General features: G+C 47.3%; 1 protein-coding gene across 1 annotated transcript in view; it reads right to left on the bottom strand.

Moving 5' to 3' along the window:
- ITGA2 (integrin subunit alpha 2) overlaps window positions 1–14,196 on the bottom strand; it is a 596,388-nt gene that overhangs the window by 265,374 nt on the left and 316,818 nt on the right. Inside the window, exon 10 of the mRNA XM_085631250.1 lies at window positions 7,588–7,664. Within this exon, the coding sequence (XP_085487376.1) occupies window positions 7,588–7,664 (77 nt within the window). The remainder of the gene's footprint in view (window positions 1–7,587; window positions 7,665–14,196) is intronic.

Genomic DNA, 14,196 nt, shown 5'->3' with positions numbered 1-14,196 from the left:
ATGTGGTTGTGATGGGGGATGTCCAGAATGAGTCGTGCTGAGGCGTTCTGGATCCGCTGGAGCCTCTTCTGGAGTTTGGCTGTGGTTCCGGCGTAGAGGGAGTTGCCGTAGTCCAGGCGGCTGGTGACGAGGGCCTGGGTGACCGTCTTCCTGGTCTCTGTGGGGATCCACCGGAAGATCTTTCGTAGCATGCGCAGGATGTTGAAGCACGTCGAGGAGACGGCGTTGACTTGTCTGGTCATGGAGAGGGAGGAGTCCAGGATGACGCCCAGGTTGCGTGCGTGGTCTGTCGGTTTGGGTGCGCTGCCTAGGGCGGGGGGCCACCAGGAGTCATCCCAGGCGGAGGGTGAAGATCCCAGAATGAGGACTTCCGTCTTGTCCGAGTTTAGTTTCAGGCGGCTGTTCCTCATCCATTCGGCTACCTCTTTCATCCCTTCGTGTAGGTTGGCTCTGGCGGTGACGGGGTCGTTGGTGAGGGAGAGGATCAGCTGGGTGTCGTCGGCGTAGGAGATGATGTTGAGGTTGTGCTGGCGTGCGATGGCTGCGAGGGGGCTCATGTAGACGTTGAAGAGGGTAGGGCTGAGCGAGCAGCCTTGAGGAACGCCGCAGATGACTTCGGTGGCTTCTGATCTGAACGGGGGGAGGCGGACTCTCTGTGTCCTTCCGGCGAGGAAGGAGATGATCCACTCCAGTGCCTTCTCCTGGATTCCGACGTTGCTGAGGCGCTGTACTAGGGTGCGGTGGCAGACAGTGTCGAAAGCCGCGGAGAGGTCTAGGAGGATGAGGGCCGCTGTTTCTCCGTTGTCGAGCAGGGATCGGATGTCATCGGTGGCTGCGATCAGGGCGGTCTCGGTGCTGTGGTTGATCCGGAAGCCAGACTGCGAGAGGTCGAGGGATCCGTTCGTCTCGAGGAAGGCGGCCAGCTGCTTGTTGACGGTCTTCTCGGTGACTTTTGCAGGAAACGGGAGCAGCGAGATGGGGCGGTAGTTCTTGAGGTCGGTGGGGTCGGCTGATGGTTTCTTAAGTAGAGCGCTGAGTTCGGCGTGCTTCCAGCTCTCCGGGAAGGTAGCGGTGTTGAAGGAGGTGTTGATGATGTCCCGCAGGTAGGGTGCGATGACAGTGTCGGCCTTGTTGAAGACGTGGTGAGGGCAGGGGTCGGACGGAGATCCGGAGTGGATGGAGTTCATCGTGCGGACGGTGTCTTTGGTGCTGATCGGGGTCCAGGCGCGGAGGTTGGAGGTGGGGGGCGCTGGTTCGGTCGTGGCGTGCGTCGGTTGAGTGCTGAAGCTGTTGTGTATGTCCGCGATCTGGTTGTGGAAGTAGGAGGCGAGGGAGTTGCAGAGGTCTTGCGAAGGGGTGATGTCGTTGTTTCCGGCGTTGGGGTTGGAGAGCTCTTTAACGATGTTGAAAAGTTCCTTGCTGTTGTGTGCGTTGTTGTCCAAGCGTTCCTTGAATGCAGTTTTCTTGGTGGCGTGGATGAGTTGGTGGTGTTTTCGGGTGGCGAGCTTGAGGGCAGTCATGTTGTCCGGTGTTGGGTCTTTGCGCCAGGCTTTCTCGAGGGCTCTGCAGTTCTTCTTGGAGCTCTTGAGTTCGTCGGTGAACCAAGGGGCTTTCTTGCTGCCGGGTCTGCTAGGCGGGGTCCTCAGAGGGGCGAGGTCGTCTGCGCAGTCGCTGATCCACTTTGTGAGGTTGGTGGCCGCTTCGCTGGGGTTCGTTGCGCTGGTGGGTGGGTTCATGCTCAGGGAAGTCGCGAGCTGGTCGGCTGTGAACTTGTTCCAGCTTCTGCATGCAACCTGTTGCTGGTGGTGGTGGATCGTGGTCCTTCTGAAGCTGAAGTGGACGCAGCTGTGGTCCGTCCAGTGGAGTCCGGTGGCGTGGCTGAAGGTGATGTCCTTGCTGGATGAGAAGACGGGGTCGAGTGTGTGTCCGGCGTAGTGGGTGGGGGTGGTCACCAGCTGCTTGAGTCCGAGGTTTGCGAGGTTGTCCAGCAGGGTGGTGGTGTTGCGGTCGTTGTTGTTCTCCAGGTGGAAGTTGAGGTCCCTGAGGAGGATGTAGTCAGCGGAGGGGAGGGCGTGCGGGCTGACGAAGTCGGCGATGTCTTCGCTGAATTGTGTGCGTGGTCCCGGGGGTCTGTAGATGAGGGTGCCTCTGAGGGTCGTCTTTGGGTCGGTGTGGATCTGGAAGTGCAGGTGTTCGGCAGTTGTGAGGGTGTCGTCGGTGTTGGTCGTGATGCGGATGGTGTTCTTGTGGACGATGGCGATGCCTCCTCCAGTCTGGTTGACGCGGTCCCTCCGGATGATCTTGTAGCCGTCTGGGATGGCGATGTCGGGCGCTGAGGAGGCGTTCATCCAGGTTTCCCTGAAAAAGGCGACGTCTGGGGCTGTGATGTCGAGCAGGTTCCAGAGCTCGACGGCGTGTCTGTGGACGGAGCGGGTGTTGAGCAGGATGCACTTGAGGTGGCTGCTGCTGTTGCGCGCCGTGGTCTTGGTCAGTGCTGGAGTAGTGCAGGTCCTGATGCAGGCGAACTTGCAGGTGTGGCAGCAGAAGGGTCCGTGGGTGCGTCTCGGGGTGGCTCGGTAGCAACCCGGGGTTCGGCCGGTGTTGAGTGCGTGGAGTGTGGTGGCGTCGTAGGACAGGCGGGAGGGCTGACGTCTGCGGGGGCCAGGGGGTCTGGCGCTGGGCGCGGTCCAGGCACGGACGGGCGCAGACGGGCTTACCTTTGGCGCACCTTCGGCGCTCAATCGGTACTCCCGCTGCGCGCGTCCGCTGCGCGGTCGCTGAGGGGGCGTCATAAGAAGGGAGCCGGGAGGGTGGGTCAGCTGGGAGGCGGGAGCGTGGGAACCAATCGGCTGGTGGGGGGGCGGGGCCGCAGGCAGGCAGCGGCAGGAAAGCGAGTGCGGGCTTGGCGGGCGGCCCTGCGGCGGCAGGGGTGCTCGCTGACGGCAAAGGCGAGCTCGCTGACGGCAAGGACGAGCAGGCAGGCAGGCACAGCAGCAGAAGGCAGGAGGCAGGAGCAGGAGGTACTGGGAGCGTTGGGGTGACCAGGCCGAGGCGCAGTGGTCACTGTTGTTAAATTGGGGAGCCATTACGGTGCTCCAAAATATCAGGCAGTACGATTTTAATCTTAGGTGCTCTGGGAGGGGTTTCCAGGAAATTTAATGACCATTCTCTGCCGCGTTCGTACTTAGTTGAGTGGACAGTGAGGAGGGTGAGAGCAGAAGATCAAAGGTAGCAGGCGGCTCTTTGGGGCAGGAAGTCCTTGACAAGATTTTGACATCGTTTGGAGTGAGGCCGGCAGTGGCGTTAGCACAGTCTTAAACTATGATCTTTCTTTAATCGGCTATCATCAGAGGGTTTTCAAAGTGATTGAAACATTGTCAGGACAGTATTGTTTTAGACCTTCAAGAGTCTGTTGAATGTCTAGTTGGGAGTTCATGCAAGATATTGCAACTTCAAAGATCAGGGTTATTTTGTGGATTTTTTTATTTTTCAGCTGGTGAATAAAATGCAGAGGATGTAAAACTACAGTTTAGATCTAGTACTTTTGTGTTTTGAAAGCGAGAGACTTGTCAAACAGGACTCCATAAATGGCTCTGTGGGATCACTGTGCACAGCCAGTTTAAGAGTGTTGGTTTGACTGGACATAGCACCATTATTTCTGTCTTTCCCCCTTTGAGAAAGTACCTGTTTTGGTGCATCCACGTTTGGGTATGCTTCAGAAAGAGTAACACTTGATGTTGGTAGACAGGTGAGCATCCCTGCATTGAAAGACATGCTTTGCCACCATTCAGTTCAACGTTTTTGCACTGCTTGTAAATTTTTACTCAATGGAGGGCATATTATCAAGAAACGGCGTTAAAATTATCACCACTTTAGCGGCAGAAAACTGCCGCTAAAGCGGCGATAATGGGTTTGATAATATGCCCTTGAGAATTTCCATAGAAGCCCATGTTCTGGTGTTAACATGGGCTTCTATTGGAATTCTCTGCGGCATATTATCAAGCCCATTATCGCCGCTTTAGCAGCATTTTTCTGAATTCTGATAATTTTAACGCCGTGCTTGATAATATGCCCCCGGGTCTCTATATTGTGTGAGTTCACTTGAGGTTCGCCATCTTTTCTGAAGTTCCCAAGTAAAGCACCACAGTTGTCCACAAATGTTTATCTCTGCCCATATTAAAACATGGTCACTGTCTCTTCAGACTAGGGTTCTGTGGAGACAGTGTGTGTGTGTTAGTGCACTATGTTATATATTGTATTTGTATTTGTATTTGGATATTTGTAAAGCGCAATCTTTCGCTCCGAAGGGAGCATCTTGGCGCTGAGCATGCGTATAGGGGACAAGTGGTGAAAGATCTAAATAGCTGCCAACACATAGGTATCAGATTGCTGATAAACCCAGGTCTTCAGTTGTTTCCTAAAGAGACACTCGGTCTCGGTCAGTCTAAGATTTACGGGCAGTTTGTTCCAAGCCCTTGCTGCTAGGACTGTGAAGGTTTTTCCACCCCTAGTTTTGTATTTGTACCTCGGGATCTTAGCAAGGTTGGCCCCTGAGGATCGCAGGCATCGTACGGGATCATAATGAATGAAACGATTAACGAGGTATTTGGGACCTATATTTTTCAAGGATTTGAAAACTGTAAGTAAGAGTTTGAAAAGGATTCTCTTATGCAGTGGCAACCAGTGAAGAGAATTTAATGCAGTTGAAGCTGAAGATTTCCTGGGAAGTTTTAACACTAGTCTTGCCGCCGCGTGCTGTACACTTTGTAACTTCTTCAGAGTGGACTTTTTCACTCCTGCCATCAACCCATTGCAGTAATCGAGTCGGGAGAGTATCAGTGCTACCACGACCGATTTCCTGGAAGCAACGGGGAGGAAGTCAAAACATTTCTTTAGAGATTTAATGAGTCTGAAACAGCAACCGGCCGTGATCCTGACGTGATCGTCAAAGGATAAGGTTGCATCAAATTGCACGCCCAGATTGCGCGCAGAAGACACAGCACTAGGTGGGGCCTCTGAGTCTTTGGGCCACCAGTCCTTCGGGCAGAAGAGTAAATCCTGGCCCAATGGTATGATTTCAGTTTTCCCACTGTTGCACTTCAAGTGGTTTTTATTCAACCACTGAAATACCTCCGTGAGACAATTCTGAAATCGCAGCTCTGTATCCGTGCGGTTTTTGTCGATAGAGACGACCAATTGGGTGTCGTCAGCATTTGACGTGACGAGGATCCCATGAGACTCTATCACAGCGAGGAGGGGTGCCATATAGATGTTAAAAAGAAGTGGACTTAATATGGACCCCTGCGGTACTCCCGATGTAATGGTTTTTTCACTGGATAGGTAGGGACCCAAAGATACAGATTGGGACCTATTGGACAAGAAGGATTTTACCCATGCCAAGGCTGTGTCTATCACGCCAATCTCTCGCATCCTATCACTCAAGATGACATGCGAGATAGTGTCGAAGGCTGCTGTTAGATCAAGCAGGATGAGGACGGCTTGCCTTCCCTCATCCTGCAGGAACTTGATGGAATCAGAGAGTTCTATCAGGGCCGTTTCGGTGGAGTGGCCAGGGCGAAACCCAGATTGCTGGGGATGCAGGATGTTATGGTTCTCCACAAATGCTTTTAGCTCCCAATGCACTATCCGTTCAGTGATCTTTCCTAGAACAGGCAGGAGTGAGATGGGGCGCATGTTCGTCAGATCCGTTGGAGATTTGTTCTGCTTTTCATCAGGGGTTTCACGATGGCCTTTTTCCATTCATTAGGCACTATCCCTGATTCTAAGGATGCGTTTATGATGGCGTTGATGGTAGGATTGACTACCTCAATTAGATGATGCAGAATGCGAGGGGGACAGGAGTCGGTTGGTGCTCCTGATTTGCAAGCCAAGATCGCCTTGCGGGTCTGTTGAAGGGAGACAGGTTGGAAGCTGCAAAGGGAATGGCGATTGTCGACTACATGTTTTTGGGAACTTAGGGTAGAGGAGATCAAAGGAGGCGAGAAATCCTTTTGAATATTTGCAATTTTTTCCCCGAAGAAATCTGCAATTTGGTTGCACAGAGTTTCGGAGGGCAGGATTTCGGGCTGAAGAGCTTTGGGGTGAGTAAAGGATTTAACTATAGAGAAGACGGTTTTTTGCTTCTGGTGGGCATCGTTGATAGCTTTAGTGTAATACACCTTTTTGGCAACCTTTATGCTAGAGAGGTATGATTTCCTCTGCTGAACATAAAGGGCTCTTGAGGCCTCGTAGTATGTTTTCCTCCACTTCCTTTCTTTTATTCTACAAAGTAGATGACTCTCAGTTAAGGCCTGGGTGTACCATGGGGCACTTAACTTCCTTTTAAGACAGTTCACGCGATCGCCTTTGGGATCAGAATTTTCCAAAATAATCTGATCCATCCAGACGTGGAAGTTGCGAGAATCGACCGATATGTCTCCCATCAGTTTAGGAGCCTGGGCCAATGGCTGGGTGTCCAGCTTAATACGATCAGTCACCTTTCTCCAATTAACCGAGAAGGAAGGTTGAGGGCGCTTTGTTGTTAATGAAGCTAGAACTTGTTTCTTGATGATATATGTTGCATGAAAGGGGTAACATGTGTGATGTGAATGATGTCCTACGGGTAATACATGAATATCTGACAGTATGGAGAATAAGATTAGCATTTTACTACTACCTCCCCAGCCTATTGCTAGACCTGGTGAAGACTACACCTGAAGAAGAAGGCTCTTGTGGAAGAAATGTGGTTGGTCGTTAACAGATTGTTTATTACATTGGTGGGTGTCACCACCCTTCCCACGCAAATTAATAACCCAATTTACTGACAGTTTGTGAGTAGCACCATTTTTATAAAGGTTACTCATAACTACATTCTCATTGTTGCTGAATATTCTGTTGAGAGGGTATTCAGAGATCACCCTATTGGGGTGTAGAACCCGGGTGAACGTATCTGAATAGGTGCCTTTAAGTTTCTTGTGAAGGGGTTGCCATTTTTCCCTTGGATTGTTGTGCCATTCATCTTTAATGGTCAAGGTGATGAAGGCACGGTACACCCATGATTGTGGCGCATGTGCAGAGATTGTATGTATTTGTACAGAGCAAACCTCCCTGGAGATCATGGAGCGCTGAGGAGTATTGTGATCAGAAAGAGTAGTGGGTCAGACATATGCCCACCTCAGTATACTATATAATTTAACAATTAGTAACAATTAGGCAATGGCTACTAAATCAAGTATGACAAGACTTCCACTGTACTATGCATTGTGGCAATAAAGCATGATCTGTGATCCATATGTATACAGTGCTTCATATGTGCATATTACAGATTGCAATGCTAATGAAGTGCTACTGTCCAACTGAATGCCATGACTTTTGTCTCCACCATTGATACCGGAAATCCGAGGCTTGGAGACATTTTTGTTTCTTTGTGTTCTTTTTTAATCTAAATTGCCATTATTTCACAGTTAATCTCAAGTTTAATCTATCCGGTGCAATGATATTGAACAGATCAATATGTAACATTTAAGTAAATGAAAAAAGCAAAAGATGCACGTTATAAACTTTGAGTTGGCTTGAAGAATAAATTACCTTGTTCTGAGAGTATTGAGCACTAAATCCAACCTGTGACATTTCCAATTGAAAGGTATCTCCTCCCTGAACCGTACCTGTTGCAAAGAAAATATGTAACACAGTCAACATGCAAAATAAAAACATATTCCTCCTCCGCACTACAAAAATTGCTTTAGCAAATTAAATATTGACTAACATATGGAGTCTTTTCCTTCTTTTAATTCCCTGCAAAATAATTGTTTCAATGGCTTGTATAGCTATGGTTTCAAAGTTAACAAGAATTGGCAAAGGTAATATGTTTGGCTTGCGTGTGCTAATGCATGACAACTACTTATATGCATGCCTGCGTTCACATGAATTTGCACATTAAAGCCAAACATTTTGGCTTTGCTAATTGTTGTTAATATTTGGGATCTTTTACTCCCACTTTTCCCATCAAAAACCAAGGTCCAACATTGTATTTCTCTGCAAAAAATTGCGTAAGGTTGTCGACCGATGTCTGCCTTTTGCTACTTGCGATATATGGTCTTGTGGGAGGGACATGCTTTTGCAGTGCGCCATCCGTTGAAAAAGTCATTCTACTTCCATGTCGCCTAGTAACAGACTATAGGAAATATGGAAAAGGGCTGAAAGCCTTTCTCTACAGACAGACATTTGGACAGAGATTGCCTTGTTTCTCCACTACCGTATCTTATTTCCTCTCTTATAGTGCTCAGAAGCAGTTTTATGTTAGTAAAAGCACTGTACAAAAATAATTAAATAAAATGAAAAACCCATGTGAAAGCATGCTAAGTAAAACTAATACACCCATAACATGTACATTCAATATGCTGCAGCTATGTGTTAATGTTTGAGAAGAAAAATCCAGTGCATATATCTACAACTGTTAGAAATGGGGGTCTCTAGTTGGCAGAGGTAGGTACCTTCGTCCAAATAGAGACCCTTGCTTCTAGTCAGGGTAAGGGGGATACACTCTCAAATAACCCCTGCTCACCCCCTTGGTAGCTTGGCACTAGCAGACAGGCTTACCTCAGAGGCAGTGTGTAAAGCATTTGTGAACACATACAGTAATACAGTGAAAACACTACAAAAGGACACCACACAAGTTTAGAAACATAAGTAATCTTTATCTAAACCAAAACAAGACCAAACGACAAAAATCCACAATACAGAAATAAAAATAGGACTTTCAGATGGTAGAAATAGTTCAGTTCAAAGCAAATTGCAGTGAGGAAATTCGATTTTCGATCTCGCTTGTATTCAGCCACCATTTTTTGTGTTCCACCGCCATTTTGTGTTGCCCTCACTCAGGCAGCACAATGAACGAAGTTTTTCTGCTGATCTTACTGCGACGTGTCAAATAACCTTCTGCCTCTGTTTACGAGACTGATGTCAGGGACTGGCTGAGTCCACTAATCCTCGTCTGGTTTGACTAAACCCTGTCTCAACTGTCTGTCGGTTCACACCATTCTTTACTGACTTTATCTTATCTTCTGGCCTTCGCTATTCTCTACTTGTATTCTCTCATTTCACAACTGTCCTCCAAAGCATACAAATATGTCCTGCCACCTGCAAGTTGGGTTGTAGACACTACCACTGATTAACTTGTGGGGAGGGGTGACAAAAACAGTTGGAAGAGAGGTTTATTTGGGTTACTTGATATCTTGTTTTCAAACTTTTCTCTTTGGTTATATCTTGTTTTCAAACTCTTCTCATTGGATAACCATGTATGCATTGGGAGTGTTCTTGGTGAATCTATGTGCTATAAAAGATTGTGGGCCACGGAGTAAAGTGGCAGTCTCCTAAGAACATACTGAGTGTACTTCTGGGACAACTGTACTTAGCTGCAGCTAATAAACCTGATCTTCTACGCTCAACAGAATGTCCTGTGTCTCTGTTCAACAAAGCAGGTGAACTCAGGAGATTAAGGCGTGCCCTGCGCCGCCAGGCCCATAAGGCCCTGGTTCTTCAATTGGTGCCCTCTGTGAGGCGGCTTCAGAGGTAGCGATTTTGCCTGAGGGTCGTGAGGAACCCCGCAAGAAAATTCTGGAGGAATCGCGAACCACGTCAAGCGACCCCTGTATGTCGAAGTGGTCTGAAGGTCTTTTTCAGCGCGGTTTCTCCTTCCTGATGGCTGCTGACGACTGCTGCCCTGACTGCCGCCTTGCTTTGGCCCCTTTTGGTGATGTATGGTATCGCGAGACGTTAGACGGGCCTCTGTTGGCGTAAGAAGACACTTAGTTAAGTATTGGTGGGTAGCTCCCACTATTTCGTTTTTCTTTTTTCTTTTGGGCCTTTGATTCGGCTATTGCAAAAGCCGAAGCCGAGGGGTGAGTACAGATTGTGCTGTGTTATTTGATTTAACCCCTTGATGTTTGTGAACAGTCCAGTGAAATAACGATGCCTGGTCTGAGTACGTTTAGAAAGTTTTGTTGTTTTGGTTGTGATAGGGATTCCCGGCTGGAGGACTCTTGTCCAATTCCTCCGGTTGGAACTCCCACTTATGAGCTTTATTCTAAACATGGTATAGGCCCCATTGCCTTTAATGAGGCATGGATCCGATACACAAAGAACGATGGTGTTCTACAGTGGCCACAGAATGGTAGCTTTGAGCCTGACAAATTAGATAATTTGGAAGCAATTTTGTTTAAAAGAAAAGCCCGGCCGGCAATGTTTGACTCTTTCCGCCTCTGGCGTAAGGAAGCCAAACAGAGAGAAATTAAACAGGCAAAACGAGATAAGAAAACACAAAGTATGACGATTATACAGGCTGCCCAGCAGTTTAAAGATAATGAGATTAATCATGAAATGGAAATTTCAGAGAGACAGCATCGTATGGCGATAGATAAATGCTATCCGGTGTTGCCTATTTCCCCTTCTGATAAAAGTAAGGATCCGAAGGAAGACCCTCTGATGTCTCACTTATTGAGATTGCCTCCTCCCTATGTACAAGGTGCTAATGCACCCCCATTGTTACAACCAGTTCAGCCATTAGTTGCTCCTCCGCCTGCTCTTCCGCATTTGCCCCTTCCGGTAGTGCCACCCCCACCTCTTCCGCCACCGACTTCTTTGCCTCCGTTTCCTGAACATCAATCTCCTTTGCCTTCGGCTCCCCTTATAACTGTTAATTCTTCTGTTAGTTCACCTAATACCTTGTTCCCTGTTCTTATGTCTAATTCTCCTACTGTGCGCAAACGAATCACAGATACTGTCTCTGGGTTTCTGTCTCCTTTCTTTGAGACTTTGAATATGTCTCCGGCTTTTTCTCGAAGACAGTCTCGTAGTCAACTCCCAGGTTCCGACGAACGGGTGGTATTGGACTCTCTCGCTCGCAAATGGATCGAGAAGGGTCCCCAGTATAGTGTGAAAGATATCATGACCACCTTTCATCAGTGGGAGGCGCCCACGCAGAGATATGTATTTAATGTTATGTGTGACACTCTCGCTAAAGAATGGGAGGATATGGATTTGGGTTTACTTCCTCAGGGTTTGTTAGATGTTCAGGCTAATTTCGATAAGGGACTCATTGTGGGTTCTAAGGTTGAGGATGCCGTAAGGACACTTGTCACTCACAGATTTTTTTTGATTCCGATCCTGCTGTTAGGCTGACATCCAAACATTATCCCATGAGAGAGGTTCCTCCAGTGTGGGGAGAAGCGGTTGCACAAGCAGGTGCTAATCCAACTGTTCCTGAGCACTTCCAGCGTATATGGGTACATGTCCCCTGGAAGAGATCTGAAGTTTTGGCTCCTAAACAGTCTCTACCGGATCCCCATAAAAACCCTGCTGGCTATTATAAGGAGTTGTCCCAGACTGTTTATGCCTGTATTACGAATTTAGCCGATATTGATATGTTGATGGGAAATGTAGTCCCACAAGCATTATGGGCTCAGATTCGAAGAGAGGATCACGCCCAAGCATTGGGTGGCGATTGGGCTGCTATAACTGCCGCGGATGCAGCCCAAGTGGGTGGTGCTAAGCCTGATGTTTTGATTTCAGAACTCCCTGGTGGGATTATTACTTTAATGAAAACGATGATGCCCGCCTTGCGAGTTAATTGGGATAAATTAGCTGCGTGTAAGCAGAAGAAAGATGAGAGTGTCTCTGATTTCTTCACTCGTTTTGAGGAGACGTTTATTGATCACAGTGGTCAGGATATGACTACGGAGGGTGGACAGCGATTATTTGTAGATAAATTCGTATTTAATTTGCTTCCCGAACTGTCACATAAGTTGAAAGACTCCGAGAGTTCATGGGCTGTTTCTTCTTCTGCCCAGATATTGGCTACTGCTCAATATTATGAGAACAGGGATAAATAGGAGAAAGATAAGCAAGAGAAGAAGATGAAAGAATTAAAAACGAAGGTTCTTCTGCAACAAGCTTATCCTCCTCCTTATACTCAGCGCCAGTTTCAACAGCCTCCACAGTTTCAGAGGGTGTATCAAAAGCCTGAGCCCTTTATTCCGTGACCTTTATTAGGTCCTAACCAATGTGCCTATTGTAGAGAGGAAGGTCATTTTAAGAATAGCTGCCCGGTTTTATTGCAATGTAAGGGAGAACTATCTGCTCCACGAGGCCGTGGTGGTTTCCAGATAATATACAGGGGTAGGGGTCGAGGTGTGATGCCTCAAGAACAGCGTTCCTTACCCCCTCCAAATTCTACGAACTACTTTGATCAACAAAATACTCAGTCTACACAGTATTACAATGATGATTATCATGTTGAAGGTGAAAATGAAAGCCTTCACGCTAACTAGGACAGCCATAGACAAAGTGAGGGAGTTGTATCGATTCCAGTAAATCAGGATGGGCCTTATGTCAATCTCACTACAATGGGTGTTTCAGAGCCATTTCTTTTAGATACTGGTGCGATGAGAAGTTCTATCATTCACTCTAAACTCCCTGGGGCACCTTTGTCTGGCTTAAGAAATGTATCGGTAGGATTTTCTGGTGCCCCAGTTCGTAACCCGGTCTCTTGTCCTTTGCCTATTTCAATTGGCCCTTATGATATGGAAGCTCCTCTTCTTTTAACGACTGGTTGCGGTGAGAATCTGTTGGGTTTGGATCTATTGAAAAGAACGCATGCAACGATATATTGTTCTCCTTCTGGTGTGCATCTTACTTTAGGGCAGAAATTGACTTCTTCAATGTATTTGTCTAAAGATCAATTCCCACCTGAATTGCTCTCTCTTCCTGCAACGCTCTAGGCTATGCGTCCAAATGATGTTCGTTGTCTTGAGATCCCGCCTTATGTTGTTACTCTCAAGCCCAATGCTAAATTGCCACGCATTCCTCAATACAGAATTTCCAATGAAGGTGAAAGAGCGCTTTTGGATATCATTTATGATTTGGTTCAGAAGGGTGTGATTGAGGAAACGAGAGGAAATGTATGTAATAGTCCTATTCTTCTTGTTCTTAAACGCACTGATCCTTCTAAGCCTCCTGTTTATCGTTTTGTGATTGATCTTCGGGAGGTCAATAAAATTGCTGTACCACAGTTTCCTGTTGTTCCAGATATCACTGCCCTGTTAACTATGATACCTGCCTCAGCGGCTTGGTTTTCTGTTATTGATCTGAAAAATGCTTTCTTCAGCATTCCCATTTCCAAAGAGAGTAGGGATATTTTTGGTTTCTCTCTTGGAGGCCGAAGTTTCCGGTTCAAGCGCTCACCCCGAGGCTATTGTGAAAGCCCCTCCATTTGTAGTCAAGCTCTGAAATGTCCACTCGATGTTTTTCCTTTTCCCCCAGGTGCTACTCTTATTCAATATATGGATGATTTGTTGATTGCTGCTGATTCAGAGGATGTCTGCAAGAATGTGACTGTTGCACTGTTACGTCACTTGTCTGATCTTAATCATAAGGTTTCGCCTTCTAAACTACAATATGTCCGTCGAGAGGTTACCTATTTGGGTCATCTCTTATCAAAGGAGGGAAGGCGATTAACCCCAGAACGAATTCAAGCAATTGCGCAAATGTCTGTGCCATCTACACAAAGAGAGGTGCGCGCCTTTCTGGGCATAACTTCTTATTGTAGACAGTGGATTCCGAATTTTTCTTTGTTGGCCAAACCTTTGTTAGCACTCACTTTGAAAGACACACCCCAACCCCTTCCTTGGACTGACGAATGTCAGAAGACTTTTTCTGATTTACGTACTGCTCTGTGTTCTGCTCCTATGTTGGGTACTCCAGATTACAGTAAGCCCTTCACGCTCTATGTCCATGAAAGAGAGGGTTGTGCGTTGTCAGTCTTAACACAACGATTTGGAGACAAACAGCGGCCATGTGCCTATTTTTCAGCTACGTTAGACCCAGTAGCCAAGGCATTGCCTAGTTGTCTTAAAGCTACAGCAGCAGCAGCGATTTCTATTCGTCAGTCTCCTGGAGTGGTGCTAGATAATACTCTCATTGTTATGGTACCACATGCAGTGGATACCTTGCTAAATAGGAGGAAAACACAACATCTTACAAGTGCTCGCTTGTCTGGATATGAGCTGATGCTCTTGGCTAGTCATGTGCACATCAAACGATGTAATATTTTAAATCCAGCCACACTGTTACCTCTTCCAGAAGAGAAAGATATTTGGAAACAACATGATTGTTTTCTCCATACTGAGGAGGAGACAAAAG

Source organism: Triturus cristatus, chromosome 2_1 (genome assembly GCF_964204655.1).
Source record: "Triturus cristatus chromosome 2_1, aTriCri1.1, whole genome shotgun sequence".
Lineage (NCBI taxonomy): Eukaryota > Metazoa > Chordata > Amphibia > Caudata > Salamandridae > Triturus > Triturus cristatus.
Note: the sequence above shows the minus strand (reverse complement) of the source record. Positions and strands in the feature narration are given on the sequence as shown.